Genomic DNA, 16,504 nt, shown 5'->3' with positions numbered 1-16,504 from the left:
ATCTGTACTACAAGGAATTGTTTACTCAAAAAAAAAAAAAAAAAAAAACCCAAGTAAAGATTAATTGATTGGTTTGAGTGCGTTTTTCGAGGCGGAAAAATCTTAATGGACGTTTCACTCATTTCCTCCAATTCTGCAGTTATTTTTCTCTGTTTGCATTTACTCATTTCCCTAAGTCATCTTGAATGTTCAAGTGTCAATATAACTGAAAAATTTGAGAGAACGTCACATAAGCTGACTTCATAAATTGATGTTGATCCCCCCCCCCAAAAAAAGTCACCATTATGGTGATCAGTGTTCCTTTATTTGGGCACTTGGAACTTCATTTATACTATTGTAATTCTCTTCCCATTGATGCAGCGATGTAACAAGAAATCAGTTATTCAGTTTCAAAGGAAGATAAGTAATATTTACATATATGTATTACTTATATGATTGTATATTATTATATATGTATATGTTTTTGTATGTATGTATGAATGAATGATGCATAACATAACTATATTTCATGTCAATTAATGATCTTTTATAATTTTGCTGCTGACACTTATTTCCTAAACACCTTGTAAAACTTTTAATTGGGTTTATATAATCCCTCTACATTTGTGACAGTCTTGCACTTGATCATACTTGAGTCACACAGACTTCAACATTCAGCATGCAAACACACCAGTGGTAACTGTGGCGAGCAGGACGAGAATGCATGATGGCGGCGGCACTCTTCTTCCTTCCCGGGTTTCGGCACCAATGTAACACGGTTCGTTGTTATGGGAAGAAGGAGGCGGGAACCGGCGAACATTTAAAAACTTTAATAATAAAATAAACAAATACAAAATGAAAGTAAAAGACAGCAGTCGTCCGTCACATATAATAAAACATAAAACACAACACAAGTCCAGGCCTGGTCCTCTCTCGATCTTCACTGTCGTCGCTCCTCCTTTATGCCTCCGCTCCTCCACTCATCATTAATCACGCCACCTCGTCCTGCTCGCCACAGCAACAATTATATTTTAATTTGTGGGGGGCTTATCTCCCCCCCCCCCCAACCCCCCAACCCCCCAACCCCCCCACAAATTACGCCCCTGTTTGTCAGTACCACATACTATTCCTATTTCACTTTACTTGTTTTTTTAAGGCAATAGGTTTGCATGTTTTTTTTTTTAAAGTAAGTAATTAGATTTTACAGTGTATAAAGTTATAAATATGGATATTTTTCTAACAAAAACGCATGGCTTCTCTTCAGAAGACCTTTATTAACCGCTGGATTCGTATGGATTTCTTTTATGATGGCTGCGCTTTTTTGGCCTTCAAAATCTAAGTTACCATTCACTCCCATTATAAAGCTTAGAAGAGCCAGGATATGTTTTAATATAACTCTGATTGTGTTTGGCTGAAAGAAGAAAGTCATATACACCTATGACTTGAGGGTGAGTAAATTATGGGATAATTTTCATTTTTGGGTGAACTAACCCTTTAAGCACAACTTTAAAAGTTATACTCTTGAAGTGTCACACAACAGGACAAAGCAATATTGAATCGATCCACCTTATTATTATTATTATTATTATTATTTAATAAGAAATATGACAGAAAGAGTTTGCCACTAAGAGATTTTAGCAAGAATAGGCAGTCGGAATAGAGTCCTTGAATGCTTCTGTTGAAATTAAACAGACTTACACATGAGATATGCATCTTGTTTTAGACTCATTGGCACCACAGGAAAGATGATTTTGGTTAGGAAGATCATTATAATGAATAGAGAACAAAAATACAGAGAAACAGGATAAGACTAATTAAATCACTGCCATAATTAAGGTTCTTTGAACAGAGATCAATAATGTGCTAGGTCCATATATTATACAATTTTACAAGCTATAGCTTTTAACAACCTCATTTATCTGACCACCGCAAGGGCTGTTTCCATAGTAACTGAACATGTTAGAGGGGTTCTGCTGTGTATTTTATTCCTTAGTTTTATGTGTTTCTGTCTTCATGAATAATTGATATGCTAGATATAGCACTACTGTAATATAATGCAAAACAGTAAGGACCTGCTGAGGAAAAAAGGTGCTTTTATTGAACCTTGTTTATTGCCTTGCTAGCATTTTGTGCTTGAACTTTAAATATATCTGTGTGCAAGATTAAATCTAAAAACCTGTTGACAGTATTTTACATTAGTAATTTTAGTCTTCTTGTTTCAGTGCTGGAAAGGTTAGCCAGCAGATACCTAGAAACTTAAAAATGATGGAAGGAAGTTTGGCATAAATTTGCTGATAGGAAAGGACAGATGCTCGAGGTTCAAAGATATAATAGACATCCTGAGGATCTCTATGTTTTCTGTGTGTCTGATGGTTAAAGGTAAAGGAGCAGAGGACCATCACTCCACCTTGTGTTTAAAGGTTCAGAGGAGACAGTAAAACCACAGTTTACCACAGATGATTTCACAATGAGAGAGAAAGAGTTCAGGACAGGAGTGGAAGAGAACGAGATGGCAGATAATAGAAGGGGAAAACAAAACATAAAGGAGAAAGAGATATAGATAAAGACAGATACTATGTAAAATAAAATAAATAGGGTTTCTACAAGAGACTGACTACCAAATTTATTCATAATTAGTCATAATTTGGAGGTGGTTGAATTTGTAATATTTCTATGTGGTTTATCATCGCATTGTGTCAGTGATAGAAACACTCCTGACTTGTTTTCAATCGAATTTGAATTTAAGTCATTAAGCATGAACCAATACATTTTTAAGCCTGATCCATTTTCTTGCCTTTATCAAAAAAAAAATAAAAAAAAATAAAAAAATTCCGATAGACTACACATTTATGAAAAATCTCAAATGTTGAATAGAGGCATTATAATTAAAATAAATACATACACAATATACACATTTATGTTGAAAATGACATATATATATATATATATATATATATATATATATATAGTATGCTATTGTATGCTGTTGTTTTTGTATATATGTATATACTGTTGTTGTTTTTCTTGGAATTTCAGGTCCAACCAGTCTGAGGACATATAGAGATTAGATCAAGGATGGATAGCATAACAGCATCACAAACTGGGAAGAGAACAAACAGTCACAAACTCTTAAGATAAAGTGTTTATTTAATAAATAAATTAAAATCTAAAATGGAGAACTGATCATTTAAATCCACTTATGTAATTGTCAGGTAATACAAAACAACCAACCTACAACCAGCACACCTATCTAAACAAAGAGATCACATTCTTAACAGAGAAAACTAAAGTGAAATCAAAAGCTAAACTGTCTCCCGGGTAAAGATCGGAATCAGTCGCATCAACTCATCTGATCAGAAACACTCCACTTGCTTCCTCAAAATCCAAAAAGACTAATTTCTGCCTCATCAAATATATAACAATTCATTCCCATTATTTAAAATATAAACTTTGTATTATAGCACTCTGTAATGGCATTTCTTTGTCATACGGAACTGATTTCCATACTGAGCGCGCTATATATGGCATATCTAGACATCATACATCATTTACATCACCTTCCTCTTAATGCAGACTCATACTGACAGACACTTTCACACAACTGGAACTACCACAGACCGCACTCTTAGCATCGATTAAATTACATAATAAGTCAGCTCAGAAAACTCTTTTGATATTACACACTGATGATCTTCATGTGCTGATGTAAACACAGGTTTCTTCTGTCCACCTCTGCTTCGCCTCAAGGGGGCGTCAGTAAGACCACTGTAGGGAAGACAGAGAACATGTTGTCTGAGGCCACATCCACACGAAGCCAGAGCTTTCCCTATCCGATATTTTTTTTTACCGTTCAAAAAAAAAATTCCGTAAACACGGCGTCGTCTCAAGAAATATCTGCGTACACACGAAACCACTGAAACCGACTCAAAACGATGTAGTATACATGCCAGACCAGTATGTGGCGCTGTAATTCTGCCTCAGACATACACTAAAAACGGAGAAGAAGACTTGGAGCTCGCGCATAAACCTTGCGCGCTGTATACAACAATAATATTAGGCACAGCAGCTTCTTTTTTCTTTTTTAATCAAGAACTTTGTTGAACAATATGAAAAACCATAAATGTAGTTGCTGTGACTTAACGGTGTCTGACTAGTTGACACTTGGTGTGATGACATCATCGTTTCGCAAAATACGGATTGGCCGTACACACGAAAACGCAAGGGCGGCGTTTTCAGATTTATCCACCTTGGGACCCGGTTTCAAAAAATAGCGGTTTCAGTCTCCGAAAACGCCGGATCCGTGTGGACGAAACGCCAATACGATAAAAAATGTATATACAGCGAAACGCGTCTCCGTGTGGACAGGGCATGAGTTTGTTTTCACACCCAGGTCGCTTGGAGCATTTCAGGAACCTAGTGAGTTTTCTTTTATCCCTTAGTTTGGTTAGTTTAGGCATATATGTCCCTGTCCCAAATGGCACACTTCATATGCATCCTTGTGGATGTATAATGGCTGCCGTGTGCGCGTGTCCGTTAAGTCCATGAGACCGTAGGGTGTCCAATTTGTAATTTGAGGTATTTTAGGCCCTCGATGCGCACTTCTGCCGAGCCCGCACTGGTGCTAGTATACGAGTAGTACTGTATTCTAGTATGCGCTTCCAAATTGAGCGACAGGTCAGAGAAATTAGTGTGACGAAAGGTACACAATGCTACAAGCCGTAACCCTGACACTCCTGTATTGTCTTGTCTGTGTGCCTTGTTTCATGTGCTTTCATGTCATGTTTTGTCTTGTGCTGTGTTGCATGCAGCTTGTGTTTATCAATGGCTGTGTGCTTTCATGTTGTCGTGTCGGACTTGGTGTTGTTGTGTGGCAGTGCTTCACATTGCCACCTAGACGCCTGTAGCCTAGTGCATACTACATCGAATTTCACACACTTTTGCGTCACCATATGCACGCAGATTTCCCCCCCATAACACTCGTCTAAACGCAGAATAAAAAGTGATAACGCGACGCCACTTTTGCGTTTTCTCTTTAGATCGTTTCCGTGTAAGCATAGCCTTAAGGCCAATTTATACTTCTGCGTCGAGTGTACGCCGTAGTGTATGTCGTAGGCTACGCACGTAGGCGACGCCGTCATGAGCATTTATACTTCTGCGAATGTCTGTGTTGCTCTGCAGTTACACCGCCGAAACGCTAGTTGGCGCGGGTGGGTTTTAATGTTCCACTGTGTTTACATTCCTCGCAGCTGTTTTGAGTTTAGGTTTCTACGAGCAATGGCGACTGAAGGAGTCATACAGATGGCTGTATTTCCGCACTTCTTCAAGCAATCTCTCGGTCACTTGGTCTATTTCCATGGCTCTTCACTGATCTTCGGAATTTAAAAATGGCGGGCGGGCGGTGCAGAGTGCAGAAGATCATTCCGGAAATGCGTAGGAGGAAACGCGATGCTCTCCAGCCGACCAATCACAGATCTTGCGGTCCGCGTCGCCGCGACGCGTAGTTACATTTTTGAGGAGGTGCGCGTCAGGGTACGGCGAAGGGTACGACGTATGGTATACGTCAATGCTTATGCTACGCCGTACCTTCTACGCGCACCCGACGCAGAAGTATAAATTGGCCTTTAGTCTCCCTGTGTTTGCAGTCCTGTGCTGGTTTGTTGTCGTAACTTTACCCTGTTATGTTCCTCCTGTAGTCCTAGTCCAAGTCCAAGTCCAAGTCCAAGTCCAAGTCATCCCCCTCGGGGTAGTTTTTGTTGTCTGTTTTGTTTTGTTGTCATTAAATACCCATTGTCCTGCACTTGAGTCCTTGCTCCTTTCACTTACCCAAACCCTGACAGTACCATGCAGTGGTAAAGCGCCATAAGACTAACCCTACCCTACACCGTCAGGCAGCTTTCATGACCGATTGTAAAGAGATTTCAGCATGCGCATTACTCTGACCTGCAGATAACCACACTTGGGCCCTGTCCCTAATGGCACACTTCACGTGCACTAGTGGTCTTTCAGTGGCCGCTGTGTGCACGTGTCTGTTAAGTGTCCCATTTGCCATTTTAGGTTTCAGAAGTGTGTTTGCGAGCGCCACGATATACTCTCTTTTGCGGTCACGACAGTGTGGATTCGGAGGAAGATTGTGAGGGCTTATGGTTCCATCTGGGACAGGGCCTTGGTTTTAATTGCAGCGAAATTACAAAGTGACCAAAAAATAAATAAATACATTGCTCTGTTAAAGATTTGAAATTGCAGTTAGTCAGTTCTTGTGATGAGTAGTGAGAATTTAAGGAGCTGATGGTGTGAGATGTACCGGTTTTGTAATAACATTACAACATTAAATTATAAAGAATGTAGTGAAACACATTACAGATGCAAGTCATATATATTCCAAACACTTATTGTTCATAAGGAACACAGGAACTAATGTTCCTTAAGTATTAATATGTTCACAGGCTTGAGTTATTCAACAGAAAAACTCAGTGTATCATATCACCTGAAGACTGTCTTTGTGTTCAGAGAGCAGTAAAGGTTTGTCAGCAATGACACTGGAATAAAGCTCCTCTTCTAGATCCTCTTGCTTTTTATAAGGGGTTTGGTACAAAAAAAAAGTTAATCACATGTTTTATGTATAAACTTTCACAATATATGATGAAAACGTAATTATCTATGAAGATAGAAAGTAAAAGTGCTCTTTTCAATTTAAATATTGCACAGATTATAAGCACTAGATTATTCTAAAAATACACTTTCTGGGTGTTATTAACTTGTTGGAATTCCATATTAATTTGAGCCTATATATCATGTTGCAAAGGAAACATCATTCTTATTTTGTGATTAAGATCCCTTTTGAGGGCAATACTGTGTTTTTGGATGTCATGCTTCAAATTCTTTTGTTAAACGTTGTTTTTAAGTTTAGTTGAATATAAATCAATTAATTTCATTTTTGTGGTACTTGCCATCATATCGTTCTCACTATCCTTTTGGCTTTGCTCTGTTGACCCATGAGAGCTGAACTGTTCACCGTCTTGCACACTTAAAGACAGCTCGGGTAAAGACTCTTGTTGTGGCTTTTCTTCAGTTGATGGAGGGCTATCAATGCAAGCTGCAAGAAATAAGATGATGATTTACTGTAATATCACAAGCACTACATCCTTTTATGTATGTCTGCATAAAGAGAAGAAATGATGGATCATGAGAACTGACGTGTTGGTGAAGCCGCTGCCTCCGTCCACTTGGCATCTGTCTCAGTGTCCAGTCTCAGCTCCAGCACACGGATATGATCCAAGAGCTCCTGTTTGTGAATAAAACACTAGCAGTCAGCAAGCATGACATCAGTTCAGATCAGTCAGACACAGATTCAGAAAGCTTTGACCTGTTTCTCCAGCTGATTCTGCTCTTGCTCCTTCTGCAGGGCTCTCAGACTGGCTCTCAGTTCCTATGATTTACACACATGATAGAGAAAACTTCATTCATTATTAGAGGAGGGATTTGATCTCAAAGCGTTTGCTAGCAAACTCCATCACTTATCAGATTCATGCCTGTATTTGCCTAAGATGCCTGTATAGGTATATGGTCATCATTGCCTTTTGAATTATAATGTCTAATATAATTGAATTAAATTATAACGGTCAGATGTAAACGTCTACCACAGTGTGACATCAATGTGGAGGAATAAAAAAATAAAAAAATAAATGTGGCAGCTTGGTTTCAACTAATTTTGTAAGTATGAAACTTGCAGTATTTTTTTACCTCTTATATGTCAAAAGAAAAATGTATGTAATATGTCATTAATGAATCCTTTAACTATTTTAGCTTGCAAATTAACTTAAAGACACCATGAAATTAAAATTGACAATTCTAGTTTTTTTTTTTGTAGAATATCATATTTATTTTTAAAGATTTATGATGATTTATCTGTGCACATTTTTTAAGTTCACGTGGCTCATATTCTGTAATCAAAATAACTTCCCCTCCCTCTTGGTACCGAGCAGAACCTGAATTGAAATACAACATGTTCCTGGATCAACATCTTTGTTGATCCTGGAACAACATTCCAGTCAACCAATCAGATTTGAGGGACAAGTTTACAGATTATGTCAAGTTTAGGGTTACAACCAGGGTTAGGTGCTTCTACATCAGTGTTATTCACAGATCATTTCCCTCTTATTTTAGGGAGAAGTTATGGGTAGGGTTAGGTTTAGGGGTAGGGATATTGTTAGGACAAAATTTTTGGACAGGAATGTTGTTCTAGGATCAACAAAATATGTTGACCAGGAACGCGTCAAACTCAATGACATCTCTTCTCTTCTCTAATGACGAGGGTGGAGAAACCTGTCACTCACATGAGATCCACCAATAGCAAGCAACAACCAGCATATCAGTTCCACACAGACAAAATCAAGCCCCGCCCACATTTGTTTTTGTTCCAGAAGTGTTTCACTCAGATATATGTCACAATAGCGAAGACGATAGCAAATTCTGTTTCATGCCGAAATTAAAATATGTTTCCACATTAAATATTTCAAGATCAAGTGTTTTATTAAGTTTCTTATCAACCAAGTTAACTAGTGTGTCATGGCATCCATTCACATGAATAATCAGGGGGGAAAACACTTCTGTAAACATATACATGTGCAATTTATAGTGGTGTTTCAGATCTATTTTGGTCAACTTATTTACAGTTTTTTTTTAAAAGCAACACATGACTCATACTGGTGTTGCTTCAAGACCAGTAACCTGACCCACATATGTGCTGGGTATGCAGAAGGCTCTGAACGAGGTGAAAGTTTAATTATAGGGCCATGCATGTGTCATGGAATATTTACCCGGTTACAATCCTTCTCATTCCCAAGCTCCACTTCCAGTTTCTCTCTCTCCGTTCTCTCTTCCTGGAGCCACTCTTCCTTCTTCTGAAGCTCACGGCTCAGTTTCTGGACACGATCCTTATCCAGCTTTAACAAGAGCACAAACATTTTGAGTCACACACTTACTAGTAAGTGTTATGGCTGGACCATCCTGATCTCACAGCAATCCATACACATTTACGAGGTGGCTAATTCGTACGAATTCATACGACCTCACTCGTACGAATTCGTACAATATTTGCTAAATCGTACATATTTTACAAGTTGCCCAATTCGTATGAATTCGTATGAATGACCTACACCTGACTCCGCCCCTAAACCTACCCATCACGTGGGTTTCAGCCACCTATTAGCCACCTTTCACTCACTTGTACAAATTTGTACGAATTGGTCGTGAGATATAAAAGTGGTAGTACTGTAGTAACCTCAGCACTGTGTCTCAGAGCCTCTCTCTCCTGGGCCCAGACGGCTTGTCCCTCACGCAGAGCCAGGTTGGCCTGGGACAGTTGTACATTGATCTGTGCCGACTGCAGTCGGACTTGGTGCAGCTCTGCATGGCTGTGGCTCTGCATGGATCCCAGTTCACTCAGATCCCTGCGGAGGGCATCAGTGCTGCGCTCACTGGCCTCCAAACGCTCCTGTAGGGTCTGCAGATCTATGTGTATCTGCTGATTCTCAATCTGCAGAGGAAATACTCATTCTCATACAAATCATGCCATTTTACAGCATCAGTCCGAGATATCAATTCTGAAGTCCACATAAAATGTAGCACTGTTTTTAAAAAAAGATACGCCATTAAACTTTTTTAAAAATCATTTTAACGAAAAGCCAATACATCAATCCTTCTTCCAAAGGTGTGTGTGTCTGGTGTGGGATTTTCAGAGGTTAGATGTCACAATGAGTGAGAAAGGTTGACATGGAGCCTCTAAATCTCCAACCTTCGGGGAATCACCCATTTTAACCAAACGCTGAACAGAGGAGAGTCTGCTGGAGAAAATAAAACGAGACAGAGCTCGTAATAAAACAAGAATTAACATCGGCTTGGTTTTAGGACATGGAGAGAACTGAGAGATTTGAAATGTTGTAAAAGCGATGCTGAGATTATGGTGTTTAATTGCTCTACATGTGAGTAAGGTGTTTTATTGAACAGATAAACTGTCATATGTATCTCTCAGAGTTCACTGTAAAGTATTATCTATTGTGAAGATCATTTCATTATGTTGTTGTAGCGCTGTGCTGGATGGGTAAAGCTGCAGTAATGTCTTCAGCTAATCAGCTTGAGATCCTTTTTAAACTGGTTATACCTCTTAAGCTTAGTAGTGAATGTTTAATGAGCAGTAGGAGAATCATATTCATCCACACTGTCAGGCAGAGCCGAAGCACAACCAAAACAATGTTCCTCTAAAAAAAGCATGAAGTTTTGTTTTTGAACCGCTACCTTTAAAAAAAACGTGATGTGATCACAGAATGCAGAAAATAATACAATGCCGAATGTAAAAAGTTATAACATTCCGATGTTGAATTTCCTACTCATTTCCAACCCCGTAAGACCTTCGTTCATCTTCGGAACACAAATTAAGATATCTTTGATTAAATCTGAGAGCTGTCTCACTTCTCCATAGACTTCTAAGGGACTGAAACTTGCTGGCCCAGAAAAGTTATTAAAGAGATCGTTAATATAATCCAAGTGACTACAGCTCTCAGATTTAATCAAAAATATCTTAATTTGTGTTACGAAGATGAACGAAGGTCTTACGGGGTTGGAACAACATGAGGGTGAGTAATTACTGACAGAATTTTCATTTTTGGGTGAACTATCCCTTTAATTTACAGTTATTGAACTGAACTGAACTAAATCAACACTGAACTGAATAATTTTCAGTAATTTTATTGATTTGACTGCACTGACACTATTGGATGAGAAGAAAGCTGAATTGAGCTGAATGATGACACTTCTGTTTTCTGTAGAGCTGCTTCACACCTGAATCCACTTTGTTTCATAATTTGTTTCATAAACCGAACTGAATCAAAACTGAACTGACTTGAGCTGAATAATGACACCACTGTCTTTTTTAGAGCTGATTTAAAGCAGAATTAAACTCACTAGAATTAGATTCTGTTTGCATCATTTATTCTGTTGTTTTCCTCTTTATTGAATCTACTTTGAAACAATCTGCATTGCATAAAACGTTAAATAAATTAAGATGAATTGACCAAATTTATATATAATATAACTCACCTGCAAATCTTTCTTCTCCTTTTCTTCATCTCGCCTTTGTGTGGTCATCTTTTTAACTCTTTCCTTCATTCTGCAGAGGAAAATGGCATGTTTCTATCTTAATGTGTTTTCTTTTCCTTAACCGCTATTTGACTCAATCAGTTAGTTATGTTATTGAACTGAACAGTCCATAAACAAAGTGTAATATAAGTCGTAAATCACCTGTCCAGCTCGGCCTCTATGTCCTGTTTTTGTGGAGTCAGAGTGGCAGCCTCATGTTTGAGTTCTCTGATCCGCTGATGGTTTTCAGCTCTCTCTGCTAGAAGTCCATTAAGTTCAGCAGACATGTTTTCATGGGTGTTCTGCATATCCTGATGGTAAATGGTGTTTTTGTTTTTGCTTTTCTGATTACAAATTTGTGGTGGTCCAGAAACATGCCCAAAAAATGTATTGGGTAATACTTTACAATAAGGCACCACTGTATTAGTTGAAAATTTATTCTAAAGCATTTATTAATCTTAGATGATGTTATAGGGTTAGTTCACCCAAAAATGAAAATGTTGTCATTAATTTCTCACCCTCATGTCGTTCCAAACCCGTTAGACTTTCGTTCATCTTCGGAACACAAATGAAGATCTTTTTAATGAAATCTGAGAGCTTTCTGTCCCTCCATTGACAGCTACGCAACTACCACTTTATTTATAAAATATTAATTTCCAATGCGCGTTCACACAACAACATCTGCTCTTGCATCAACACAACACGCATGTGTCGTGGTGCTATATGAACGCATATTGGAGATTAATATTTAGTAAATAAAGTGGTACATTTTGTGTTTTTTGTGCAAAAAATCACTTGCGATAATTTAATAAATCTTAACTAACTTTCTGGGGCTTGAAAGTGGTAAGGCGTCACTTTTTGTCACTTTCAACCATGCTTCAATATCTGACGCTCAAAGCACCCTTTAGCGTCCATATGAGACGCAGAACCCTACCACAGACCTAAACCTACCCAACCGAAGCGTCTCATATTGACGCTAGGGGGTGCTTTGTGCGTCGAATATTGACGCTTCCGAAAGCGTCAGTTACATGACGCCTAAACCTACCCATAACCGAAGCGTCACATATGGACGCTAAAGGGTGCTTTGAGCGTCAGATATTGAAGCATGGTTGAAAGTGAAAAAAAGTGACGCCTTGGGTGTGAGAATGTGTTGGATTTCAATGGAGGGGCAGAAGGATTTCATCAAAAAGATCAGATTTCATCAAAAAGATCCTCATTTGTGTTCCGAAGATGAACGAAAGTCTTACGGGTTTGTAACGACATGATTGCGAGTAATTCATGACAGAATTTTCATTTTTTGGTGAACTAACCCTTTAACTTAAACTTTTATGAATACATTATTAAAATGTTAATACAAAAATGTTAATATCATTTAACAAATCTAAGCTAAAATGCACTAACAATGAACAATTGCATTTTTATTAAATAATGTTTAGAGAGACTATTAAATACTGTAACAAATGTATTGCTTTTACATTGCATTAACAAAACATAAACCAATGAAACCTAAAACTTTGATTGTACCTTTTGTTTTTGCTCCAGTTCCTCAATTTTTTCAGTGCTTTGCCTCAGGTTGTCTTTTAGCTCGTCAATCTGTATCCTCATCTTATTTCGTACACTTTCAAACTCATCTCTGTCTATCATCCATTTCTTCCTCTCTTTCTCCACCTCAACATCTGCATTCTCAAACCTCTTATGCAACTCATGAATATCACGCTGACATCCTTCCAAGAGACTCTGTGGATTTTTTTTTTTAAATAGGAAGAGAGTAAGTAAAATATTATGGCAGAAACAGTGGCATAAAAAGTGGCATAAAAAGCCTGAATGTCATTGCTAAATAACATAGAATATATCAGTAAATGATACTAGAGCTAACTCACTTTTTTAACCTATGTTGCACCATTTGAAACTTTGCTTTGTGAAACTTTTGTGATATTTTGTCATAAGATGCAATGACAGACATGTTTTGCATGTGTCTTCTTAGGTGTCCAAATATGAATTGTGGTGTTTGAAAAGCATTGTTACAGTCAGATCTGTTCTCTGACCTCTCGTGTTGAATGAAGCCTCACCTGTAGGATCTGAGCCTTCGGCACGACCAGCAGCAGGTCGTCTCCATCCTCCTGTTCCTCGCCGTTTTTCTCCTGCTCTAGCATAACAAGTTCATCCAGAGGTCTTGGAGCACAGAAAGAAAATGGAGAACTGACTGCAGATACCTCACCATGTTCATCCACATAGACAAACTGATACGCCTCCCCACCGGGTTTTGGTAGATAAGATGCTGAAAGATGGCAGGAAAAGTGGAATAAAGATCAGAAACCAAAAAACATATACACATAAATGTCCTGCCACAGCCTTGTAGTGACTGAGACAGTTCAGACACACAATTTAAATTTAACAAATAATCCACAATACCCCTCACCCAACGAGCGAAGGTTTACAACTCAAAGAAATCATAATCCTATAACTTCTATATATAATCACTTGAGATATGTACAATCTCCCTATGTAATCATGCATGTTCTTTTATCTACTAATCCAAACTCTTTGAATGAATGCTTTACTTAATCAAGATCACATGTATATCATGTTTGGTATCTATGATCTTTTCGATCTATGATTTTTCTTGAATGATCATGTACATTATATGTCAATAATTATGCAGCATATTAGTATTATAAGAATCTTTAATAGTTTCTCAATCAACAACCAATCAAATTATCAATCACCAATCACCATACTAGAAGACAAAGGATCGTAAAGTTTCCCTCCAAAGAAACAACTCTTCATTGGCTCATTCGCCTCTCACTTGTGACATCTTCACTTTAAAAGATCTCTGATCACAAGGTCAGTCCCCCTTTTTTCCCTTTGCTGATTCTGAGAAATTGAAGATGGGCTAGAAGTCTTCTAAGGAGCCCTAAGTTTGTGCCAGGCTGTGGCCTTGTCTTTCCATCCATCAAAGATCATCTGACTCCAATTGGTTTTCTCTCATCAAGACAACTTCAGCAAAGATAAACTGGAGCCTCAACAAATTGCATCAGGACAGTTTTATTCAAATGGCCGAGACATGCAATTATCAAATCATTAAGTATTCCCTACTTCTTTTAATGAAGTGTGCATTAAAACTAAGAAGCCGATGGTTTGCTCAAGGCTGTTGATCTGCTGAACAATTTCAAACAATGCTATAACTTCTTGCTTTCCTGTATTCTACCTCAGCTCTCTTTCCTTTGCTAAACTGTATGCATGTATGTTAAGTATTTAGTCTGTTTACTAAAGACTTGTTTTGTCACACGTAAAGTTGTTTGTGGTTCATGCTCATATATAAATCATGCAGATTTTGGCAACATGCTCTGAGTAGTGCTCCGGAAATTAACCCTGGAAATTAACATTTCTTAGAATTAAAAAACTATTAACTCTGAGTTTTCATTAGTTGATTGTGGTGTTAATTCTGCTACATTAAGTTAATTCTTACAGCTGATCTATAATATTTATAATATTTATAATAGTTATAACTACTCATATTTCCTTAAAGATGTCAGGCACTTGCAATCGTGTTGCAATAGTTATTAAGTATCAGATAACTTGAGTGTTCTTGTTCTACCAAGAACTGCAGTTGTTATTTCACTGGTGTAGGACATGTGACAGCATGCATGCCCAGCAAATGTATCAACTAGGCTATAAACAAACATAAATAAAATAGTATATCATATATCAAATATAAACATACAGTAAAAGGCCACACTACAGTTGGCATCCGTTCCGGTTTGGTACCCTTCTGGTGCTAGAGCCCAGGCAAACGTGTGGTAATCTTTCAATGTCAGCCATCCCACCTGTGAAACAAGATGAGTTATAACAAAAAAAAAGATTTGCTTTGCAGGTTCATCCTTTCCACTCATTAGCTGTATCCAAATTCAGAGGCTGCATCCTTTTAAACGGAAGTATTAGGTTTCAACTTACTCAACAGTCACACGCTTGACCGTCCCATGTAACAACGCCGGTTCGAACTTCTAAGGATGCGGCCTTACAGCTATTGTGTTCTGTAGTGAATAAACACTGTGTTTTACCTTAAATAGACCTATCCAGTCATGACTGCTCCAATCGTGTTGACTACTTATAGTGTAGCGACAGTCCACCCTCGTATCTGAGAAATAGTTCTCTGCAACATCTCTGAAGTTCACAGTTCTGTTTTCCTCCATAGTTATAAATCAGCTCAGATGTCTGCACTGACAAAGAAAGCAATCAAAAACAAAAACCTACTTTGAAAACTCTTTTGGTTATGTATGTTCAGCATCCAGGACCATAACACTGCTGTTCGCATGGATCAGATGTACGGTTACTGAACATTTTCAGTCCTTCCAAATAACTCAAGTGTCTGGAAATATGAGTCAGCACAATCATGTTTGTGTAGTCAGCTATATTTAGTGTCTTTCCATTAAACTACAAACTACAGGAATGCTTGACACCGCAGACGACTGTATTATATGTCCATGTGTTGTGAAACTGCATGAGAGATGGGGTAACAGAGTTCTGTCTGTGGATGTTTACACAGCAGAAGTAGCTGTCAAATCAGATCAGACTAATCATTCTCATTTCATGATCTTCAACATTTCTAATATTTTAATTTAATCACTGTATAGGTTATTGCTAACACAACCACTGGGTCCCTTTTGTAAAAATCCATAACAGTTATTAAATATAAAGTCTGGTATTGACAGCTGAATTTTTACTTATTGAGAGCTTTTCAATAAGTAAAATGCAATATTTCACACATTAATTAACATTTATGCATTTGGTAGACAGTTTTTAACAAAGTGAGCATCAAGTTTTTATCACTATGTGTGCTGCCTAGGAACTGAACCCATGACCTTTGTTCAACTACAGGAACACTAATAATGAACAGCAGAAAATAAGCATACAAACGAACAACAATAAACACTACAAGGAAGTTTTTCATGGTCTAAATCTGCATCTTAAAATGCCATAGGAACACCATGGCTAAAATAACACGGTACATTTTTACTCTTACCTTAATAAAAAGATAGGTTTATTGCAGAATCAGATCACCTGAGACCGTTCACGTCCCTGTACGAGTGCTTATGATCTTGATGAGACTTAAACTGACAGTGTGAGAGCAACAAACAATAACAAATGCACATGTTGATGAACTGCCCCCTCTGTTGCACTCTGGGAAGTGAAGTCCAAAACAGCAACAATCACTCAGTGAGATCACATGATCTCATTGCCACATTTGTCTGAAAACTAACCTGTGCATTTTGATTGCATGTCATATGTGTGTGTGTGTGTGTGTGTGTGTGTGTGTGTGTGTGTGTGTGTGTGTGTGTGTGTGTGTGTGTGTGTGTGTGTGTGTGTGTGTGTGTGTGTGTGTGTGTGTGTG

General features: G+C 38.0%; 1 protein-coding gene across 3 annotated transcripts; it reads right to left on the bottom strand.

Moving 5' to 3' along the window:
• Nucleotides 1-3,106: 3,106 nt before the first annotated feature.
• calcoco1b (calcium binding and coiled-coil domain 1b) lies at nt 3,107-16,276 on the bottom strand. 3 transcript variants are annotated; one of them, XM_082155647.1, is made up of 14 exons: nt 16,136-16,276; nt 15,174-15,327; nt 14,837-14,939; nt 13,182-13,390; nt 12,637-12,849; nt 11,275-11,423; nt 11,074-11,143; nt 9,260-9,514; nt 8,796-8,921; nt 7,343-7,405; nt 7,174-7,261; nt 6,923-7,072; nt 6,464-6,543; nt 3,107-3,744 (listed from the first exon to the last, which is right to left on the bottom strand). In XM_082155647.1, the coding sequence occupies exons 2-14, from the start codon at nt 15,303-15,305 to the stop codon at nt 3,733-3,735; spliced, it is 1,650 nt and encodes a 549-aa protein (XP_082011773.1). In that variant the 5' UTR covers nt 15,306-15,327; nt 16,136-16,276; the 3' UTR covers nt 3,107-3,732. The 3 variants fall into 3 exon arrangements, with proteins under 3 accessions (XP_082011773.1, XP_082011774.1, XP_082011775.1); XM_082155648.1 differs by having other exon boundaries at nt 15,174-15,332; nt 16,136-16,263; XM_082155649.1 differs by lacking the exon at nt 6,464-6,543 and having other exon boundaries at nt 6,927-7,072.
• Nucleotides 16,277-16,504: the final 228 nt, after the last annotated feature.

The sequence above is a fragment of the Leuciscus leuciscus genome (genome assembly GCF_965113295.1).
Source record: "Leuciscus leuciscus genome assembly, chromosome: 23".
Classification (NCBI taxonomy): domain Eukaryota; kingdom Metazoa; phylum Chordata; class Actinopteri; order Cypriniformes; family Leuciscidae; genus Leuciscus; species Leuciscus leuciscus.
Note: the sequence above shows the minus strand (reverse complement) of the source record. Positions and strands in the feature narration are given on the sequence as shown.